Source organism: Magnolia sinica, chromosome 3, assembly GCF_029962835.1.
Source record: "Magnolia sinica isolate HGM2019 chromosome 3, MsV1, whole genome shotgun sequence".
Classification (NCBI taxonomy): domain Eukaryota; kingdom Viridiplantae; phylum Streptophyta; class Magnoliopsida; order Magnoliales; family Magnoliaceae; genus Magnolia; species Magnolia sinica.
The window spans coordinates 25,104,001-25,112,249 of record NC_080575.1 but is presented as its reverse complement, the minus strand read 5'-3'; the positions used below and the strand labels follow the sequence as shown (position 1 = coordinate 25,112,249).

General features: G+C 39.0%; 1 protein-coding gene across 14 annotated transcripts; it reads left to right on the top strand.

The window, feature by feature from the left end:
* The first annotated feature begins 1,111 nt into the window (after positions 1-1,111).
* LOC131239717 (uncharacterized) lies at positions 1,112-7,509 on the top strand. 14 transcript variants are annotated; one of them, XR_009168353.1, is made up of 7 exons: positions 1,112-1,230; positions 3,526-3,579; positions 3,701-3,770; positions 4,220-4,312; positions 4,396-4,693; positions 5,649-5,747; positions 7,105-7,509. XR_009168353.1 is itself a non-coding variant. In XM_058237553.1 (4 exons), the coding sequence occupies exons 1-4, from the start codon at positions 5,113-5,115 to the stop codon at positions 7,132-7,134; spliced, it is 408 nt and encodes a 135-aa protein (XP_058093536.1). In that variant the 5' UTR covers positions 4,873-5,112; the 3' UTR covers positions 7,135-7,509. The 14 variants fall into 14 exon arrangements, 1 of the variants encoding a protein (XP_058093536.1); XR_009168348.1 differs by adding an exon at positions 2,930-3,113 and having other exon boundaries at positions 1,139-1,230; positions 3,526-3,770; XR_009168354.1 differs by lacking the exon at positions 1,112-1,230 and adding an exon at positions 1,323-2,263.
* Positions 7,510-8,249: the final 740 nt, after the last annotated feature.

Below are 8,249 nucleotides of genomic sequence, written 5' to 3'. Positions count from 1 at the left end.
CGGTGTTCTATCGGCCCAACCATGATGTATGTGTTTCATCCATGTTGTCCATCTATTTTTAAAGATCATGTTACGGCATGAGACAAAAAATGAGGTATATCCTAATCTAAAATGGACTACATTATAGGAAAAAGTGTTGAATGAGCGTCAACCATTAAAAACATTTTGGGGGCCATAGAAGTTTTGGATGGAGATGATTTTTGTTTTCCCCCTTCATCTATGCCTGTATGACCTAATAAACAGATTGAATGTCAAATAAACAGTACAGCGGGCCTTAGGAGGATTTTAATGATGGATATTCCATCACTATTATTTTCATGTGGTGTGGTCCACCTGTGATTTATATACCTCTCATTTTTGGAATAAATCCCTAAAATAATATTATCGTGGGGCCCACGGAGCACAATATTTTCATGTGATGTCGTCCACCTGAGATCAAATGGATGAACGTAATAGGTGAAATACATACATCATCGTTGGGCCCACAGAGCACCGGCCACCAGCCACAGGGCTAGTGTTAGGGGGGGGGGGGGGGGGGGTGTAGCTAGTCTAGCTACCGAAGTCACGTCAGCAAGTTCTGTGGGCCCCACCATGATGTATATTTTGTATCCACACTTTCCATCCATTTGGAGAGATCATTTTAGGGCAATATCCAAAGAATGAGTTAAATCCAAAGCTCTGGTAGACCCGCAGAGAAAACAGTGAGACAGTGATACCCACCATTAAAAACTTCTAAAGGTCACCAAAGTTTTAGATTAAGCTGATATTTATGTTTCCCTTATTTCATGTCTTTTTTAACTTTTGAACAGGTTGGATTTCAAATAAACATTCAGATGGGCCTTAGGATAGTTTCAACGGTGGGAATCACTCTCCCCGCTGTTTTCTGTGGTGTGGTCCACTACAGATTTTTATCTGCCTCATTCTTTGGCTCATGACTTAAAATGATATCTCAAAATGTATGGACGGTGTGGATATAACACATACATCATAGTGGGGCCACAGAACTTGGTGACGTCAGAGGGAACTAGGGCGTTAAGAGAGATTGCCGTAATTCCAGCGTCTCCTCTACCGCTATCTCTGCCGCACCCTATCCTCTCTCTCTCTCTCTCTCTCTCTCTACCACAGATCTACCGTTGCCGAACGCCCTACCCACGCATGCCCTCTCTCTCTCTCTCTCTCTCTCTCTCTCGCTGAAGCTCGGTTGAAGGCTAGCTCATTCGCGACCGTGAGGTATGTCTCTCTCTCTCTCTCTCTCTCTCTCTCTCTCTCTCTCTATATCTCTCTCAATCTCAATACCGATTTAGGGATTTAGGGATTTAGGGATTTGAATCTCAATACCGATTGCACCCCCACCTTTTCTCATGGATCTTGAAAGGGGCTATTTTGGGGTTTGCCAAACATGATTTGAAATCCAGGATTTTGGGGTTTGCCAAACATGATTTGGATTGAGAATCCTGGATTCCAATTCCTAACTGCCCAAGATCCATGCTGTCAAAAGCGCCACAACTAGAGATCTTACAAGTGGGACCCATGTGCTGGTGGTCCAGACTGATGGATCCCACCATGGGTTGGGTATTGCCCAATATCCCCTGCTGGAACAATACCAACCCTTGGATCTTTGACCTGAAAATAGGAGGTTAGCAAAAAATAAAGCAAGAGTCCACATTCATGGGGGGAAAGGGCCAGATGTTGGATTCTTATTGACCTTCCAAACAGCAAAATCTTTGAGAATCCCTTACCCACATTACTGTTCATTAGTTTCACAAGCCCCACTTTTACAAATGCATATCTTCTACTCAAGGTTCATGTGTGTTAATTCTGATTGATATTAGTTTTTTTTTTTCCTGCACCTTTTCAGTTTATCATGCCTGCCATATTGTGATGGGAATGGTGGACATTTATTAAACACTTGAAATTAAAGAAGTATCCAACTGTCCTATTTCAACAAGCCTCCAGGAGTTAACAGGGCATGTTGGTTCAAGCCAATTTCATTTTGGGATAGTGACTTGGTTACAGTGGATTCCACAATGCAGTTGGTTTAATTTGAGTTGATATATGCCATGCATGCAATTTTCATATTTCAATATATCAGGATTCATACTTTTCCAGAGTATCAAATGACTCCCCATTGCTATTATCATCCTTATTTTCAGCCTTCTTATTTGTTGATTGTTGACATGTCAGGTACTATCCCATCCACCATTGTAAAACACCAATTATTGTTGCGCCTTGTTTACACCTCCGGACTTGGACCGCTAAGATGGTGACCATTTACTTTCATAGTGGACTGATACGCCCCCCTATTGCAAAACAATGGTGACCATTTACTTTCTATAGCTGCTGATACAGGCATACAGCTATGAAGTAACAATTTTTCAATACCATTGTGGGATGCCTTTAAACTGGTATTTGATTTCATACATGCACTGTCCAGTTGATGAATGGATCTGCTTGGTTTTGGCCTGGGGCATCTAAGTGAGGTGCTCACCTGATGGATGGCCTGGATCTTATTCGCATCTAAGATACACTACTTATTTTGACTTGTCCCTCTAGATTGAGATGTTTCTTAGATACTCCATTATACATGGATTGGAGTTTCCTTTCTTACTATCCTTCATAACAATCATCTGTTCTGTTAGATCATCCACTCAACCTGTCATAGGATCTGTCATACTATTCATAGCACCTATCTGTTCTGTTACCACTTGCATCTGCTGCATCATCTTCCTCCAAAGCTTGTTTTGATCTTCCCCTTCCATCCTAGGACTAAAAGATGTCCAACTATGTGTGTGCATTTAATTTTGGAACTAGATGGGGGCAAAGATTTGACTGGAATATGGGCAAATTTTGGAAATTTGGTGGATTGTTATTGGGTTGCAATTGGACAAAGCCATTTTAAATTCAAAAGGTGATGGTAATTGCTCTGCAGGTTATAGGTTGGAAGTTGGCTAATTTAAGAACTGATTGAGGGTCTGTTTGGGACAGATTTTGAGGTTGGATGTGTAATAGGGTTGAAGTTGGGGAAGGAATGGGGCTGTAGTTTGTACTGTGGACAGAGATGGGTGTTTAAGGTTGTTTCAGAGTATGCAGATTCTGAAGTCTGTTTATGATAGGTATTGTGCACAGTTGGGTGGTTCCTAGGTTGAGAACTAGGACGGGCTCTAGGACTGGGTCCTGTTTGGAAAGTATGATTGCGACTGTTCATGGGAGCCTGTTTTCTCCTTTTCCTTTCAGAATGACATACCCATATGGATGCATTATCATACCTTGACATGGATGTGGATATGAAGACTGCACAATTTTAAATATAGCAGCATGTTGCTATAGCCATACCCATGCCATATCCTGTATTCCTACCCATACTGTATAGTTTGGGTGCAACTACTCTAGATCTGTACAAGTGTATAGGTATCATAGCGGTTGCATGCTACATGCATTCTTGTGACGGTATTCACCTGCTTAATTTTTATTCTAAATTCTAATTTAATTTTATTTTTTACAAAGGTCTTCTAATTTCCGATGTAGATGGAGATGCAGTTGCTTTACTCCAAGCTTCATGATTAGTATACAGAGCTGAAGGTTTGCATGGCTTTTGACACTAGTCTAATTGTACAAGAATGATTGAGGAGTACCTTCTTCTTTTTTCTTTTTTTCCTTTTTTTCATTTCTTCTCCTAATGGTCTGGGCTCGGCATGTTTAGATGAGAAAGGAATCTAAGATTGAGCAGTACAACTGTGAACAGAAATCAAAGTTTATGAATTACGTATCTGGTACTCTTTTTCCTCGTCATATTTCTTATCCTTCATTTACTTCATTTAGTTTTATTGCATTTTTTATTTTTATTTTTTATCATGCTTCAAAATTGTCACCAGCACCTATTACGTCAGTCAATATCTCTATTGAACTGTCTTATGCTTTTGATAATCTACTTTTTTTTTTTTTCCTTTTATATTCTTTTCTTCAGATCCTATTACATGGACAGCTCCATTTCTTCAAAACCAATCTGCCTTGACTTTTTTGTTGTAGCATATGGCCTCTTCATGAAACAATTTCTTAATATATTGCATGCTTTCTGAACCCGCTGTCATGTTAATCTCTTCTTTCTGTATTATTTTCCCAGCTGATTACCCTTAATCACTCTTCATCTTTGAAAAACAGCATCACAAGTCATGGTTGTGAGTCTTGTGACTGGATTTTTAGCTGTGGATATTATTTTCAGGACAACAAATAAGGACAAATATTGAAGCTGTGGAACAATCTGCCCAATTGGGATTGCAAACACTGTTTGGCTTGACATGAATTGAATGTAAAGGTACGGTCAATCTCACATTCAATTTGTTAACTGGTAACTTAATTTCACTATTAACTACTGACCATGGAAACCATCTTTTACAGATTAATGCTATAAATGCTGCAACTGAAGCAGTTTGTCTTATTCTAAGTGTGGATGAGACTGAAAACACAGGTAAAGTCAACTTGTTAAAGATGGTGGTTTTTAAATTTTCTATTTTTATTTTTATAACTTGCCTCAACCTGTCATTGGTGCTTATATAGGTTTCTCTGTTCCAGTTCTTGCATTAGACCTGGTTCTTCTGGTTACTACGTTGCTCGCTCTCGACAAATTGCATTTCTTTGCATGAGCCCGTTGAAGCACAGCACACGCTGTGATTTTGCTTCACATTTGACTTGCATTGTAAGAATTCATGTGTGATTTTTTTGAGCAGATTTTTCAATTAGCACAACTTACTCATCAGTTGTTTTGAAAGTTCATCAAACGATTAGTTTAAGAGGGATTAGCTCATCTTAATAGGTCTGACATCTATTAAAACAAAAAATTAGGAGACATTACCATTATACATTGAAAGATTTTTTTTTTTTTTTTTAAAGACGAATTCGGAATTTAAAGTATCCAATTTTCCATCCGCTTTTGGATTTGAGAAAAGAAGGAAATATAGAAAAAGATAATATATCATTCTGGAACTGGTTGTCTTGTTATTGCTTCCTGCCATCTGTATGAGCTCCTTGAGTTACCTTTCAACCTGATCATTGTAATTGATTATCTTGGTGGGGAGAGTTCCAGTCATATGGTATCTGTCTTACATTTTCTAGCATATGTTGGATACTATTTGTCTTGAGTTTTTGGGCATTGTTATGTTACTAGTGATAACATATGCCTCAATGGTTGGTAAGTTACTGTCCATGCAGGACATGCATGCCATGTCAAATGTGGGTCAAATCAAAGCATTGAAAAAATGGGCCCCAACCATGAAGATTATGTCATTCAAATCAGGTCAGTGCACCATAGGGAAAACAGTGGACTATTTAACTCGTGTCTGCTGATGATCCAATTCAACATATTGTGGCTTGCCTGTGAGTGAACTCATGTAAGTTTTTATGCCAGATGATCTTCTTGGCACACCTGTTTCATGGCTTGGATGTTGTACACACTTAACACCTGGCATTTGTGTTAAGGTTGATAGTACCATTCTGTCGATTGTGGGTGTATGTGATCGTTCCTTCTAATTTCTCAATGTTCAAACTAGATTGGGGGCTGAGAGTGGGATGATCTAGCTTGAATACATTTATATGCAAACCATCAACCACAACAACAATTCAGGTTCACTCTTAATGCATTGTTTTCCAAACAGGTTAAGGATCTTCTAGAGTTATATGCAAAGGAGCATCATATTCTTGTCATGAATAATCCCCAACAACTGAGAGAGTTGGAAATCTTTGTTTCATTCAAGGTACAGTCTGTGTTTTAATTACAGGTTGGTATTTTTTATAAAAGATTTCACAAATCAGACTGGCAATCGAACTCATGAGGTGGCTGGATTAGTCAATTGCCCTGAAATGGCCTGAAGCAGAGGTCTGTTCACCAGACATTCCAGAAAAATCGTAATTTGGTGAATCTGTTGAAATGATGAAAAATGTAAATTAGCGCAGTAGGAAATGCTGAAAAGTTGGAAAAAGTCAATATTTAAAATGTAAAGCAGTGCCGTGAGACTTGATGGGAAGTGGGAAATTTTTGATATTTTTTTAGTTTATTATTAGAAGCCAAAAGATATGCATTGGTGGGTGAAGCCAACACCAAATATCTGGGAAAAGGCTAAGCTGATGATAATCATTATTGCAAACCAAAGTTATCTAATAAATTAGAAGAGTTGCAGACTGTAGTTGACACCTCCCCTAGAAGTGATGACATCGAGCATTTTACATTGAGGTCAAGGGTACAAAATTCACAATTAAAGTTATGGTTTGGAACTGAGGAAATGTGAAATCGAACATCAGTCTAATGAAACAATGAAAGAGGATTTCACTTGCTAGAGGGCTATCTTTCTTCCACACTACGGATTTGTCGATCTATATGTAACTTCTGTCAAGAAAAAAGGCACAAATGAGAGTGAATAAGTAGCAAGTGTAAAATAAGAGGAATAGTCATTTACAACCATACCATGGTAAGCTTACCAATCTGCACCATCTCTCCACTAACGTGCCAAATGTGTAGGACATCCAAGCCATACACAAGGTGGGCTCTTTCTGTGTTTCCTGGCACAAAATTCAGGTTGATTTCATACCTTTAGATTATATCAGATCACCAACTGTTCATTCTGATGGTGTGGGCCAACTGATCTTCAGGATGGGACCCACCTCTTTGACAGCTTGGGTGTCCTTAACAGATTCTATGCAAAGCAGGAATCACAACAGGACATGCTTCGTTTGGGCATTCTATGGTTATATATATGATCATTCCTCTCAAAAAGACATATTCAAAGAAGTTTTTATGCGTAAACCAACTAGGATTTCTCATTTTTACTTTTCATATTAAAATAAAAATAAAAATTGACTAACTCATTGAAAATGGAAATCACATCAGGTGACTGTATCAGCATATTCTTGCTGAATTGGATTGTTTAGGTAGAAAGTTGGGGTGATCTGATGGCTTGACATCCAAAACACTAGAAATATGGTTTTCTAAGGTTATTTTAACCACAAAACTTGCCAGTTGTCTACTATGCTTCACTAAATTCCAGTTTTTAAAACATTTAGAAGAAAAAAGCATAGCCATCAATTTTATTGAGTCGAATTATGATTTCAATGCAGGGAGGAGCTACAAGTATGACCGTCCTCTGAAGTTTATGGCAGGCCTATCGGCTCCATGAGCACTGTGGAGGTTCAGATCATGCCCTGGTGCAGCTCAGGAAGTCTCTTTTCGTATGATCAGAAAATACAAAAAGTATGTCTTCACTATTTGCAGATTGAAGGAAGCATGTCTTCACTATTGGCAGGCCTATTGGCTCCATGAGCACTGGGGAGGTTCAGAACATACAAAAAGTATGTCAAGTCACACCCTCTGTCATGCAGTACATTGCCAACCTTGTTGGGAACAAAACTCTAGTTCTGCCCGTGCCTGCATTTAATGCCATCAATGGAGGATCACAAGTAGGCAATAAGCTGGCAATGCAGGTATGGTTGAAACAAATAATATGTTATGAGAAGTGTTGTTGTGAAAATGGCAATAATGGAATTTCAACTGTTTTTGAGGCAGACTAGTGTTAGTTAATCTGATTTTTAACATGGATGATTTCTCAGACAAGAATGTTTCATGCAGTAATTCGAATGGCCGGGAGCACCATACAAACCGATGGAGGGCGATTGATTCTTTGTATGATGGGATCGAGGCATGTATTATGTTCCGTCAACCATTTGTGTGTAGACCATAGTGGAGGTGAGACGTAGCGACAACCAAACCCTCTCCGTAATTCCATGTTTCATGTCCAACTTGAAATATGGGAACTACTGTTTGGGTTGGCCCCATAGGCCATTTCCTCTTTATTGAATTGAGTTGTTAGCAATTTTGTGAATAGGATTCTTATTAAACAATCGTGTGGATTGGTTGGTGGTTTTTTCTGAATTTCAGCGACGGATCTTATCCGTCGCCAATTAAACAACGGATTTTATCCACTGAAAAAGAAAAATGACTCGGTAAACAGTGATAGACCAAGCGACGGACGAAATCCGTCGTTTATTTGGTTTTACGATGGATTTGGTCCATTGCAAATTCACGATTTTGGCGTAGTGACATCGCCATCAACAATGTCAATGAAACCCACATCTAATCCAAACCGTCTGTAATGGTGGACCTCACCTAATTTTTCAATTGTAGAAAGATCCTAAGAAAGCTTCCGCAAGCATACCACTCGCCAGCCTCCCCGTCTTCTTTTTTCTCTTTTCTGATTTCTTCTCCT

What these genes read in the sequence shown, in the direction of transcription:
- LOC131239717 (XM_058237553.1), top strand. Translation starts at nt 5,113, where the DNA reads ATGTTGGATACTATTTGTCTTGAGTTTTTGGGCATTGTTATGTTACTA. An exon ending in CCATTCTGTCGATTGTGGGT is followed by an intron (nt 5,503 to 5,648) that starts GTATGTGATCGT and finishes TTTTCCAAACAG; the next exon opens with GTTAAGGATCTTCTAGAGTT. An exon ending in AAATCTTTGTTTCATTCAAG is followed by an intron (nt 5,748 to 7,104) that starts GTACAGTCTGTG and finishes ATTTCAATGCAG; the next exon opens with GGAGGAGCTACAAGTATGAC.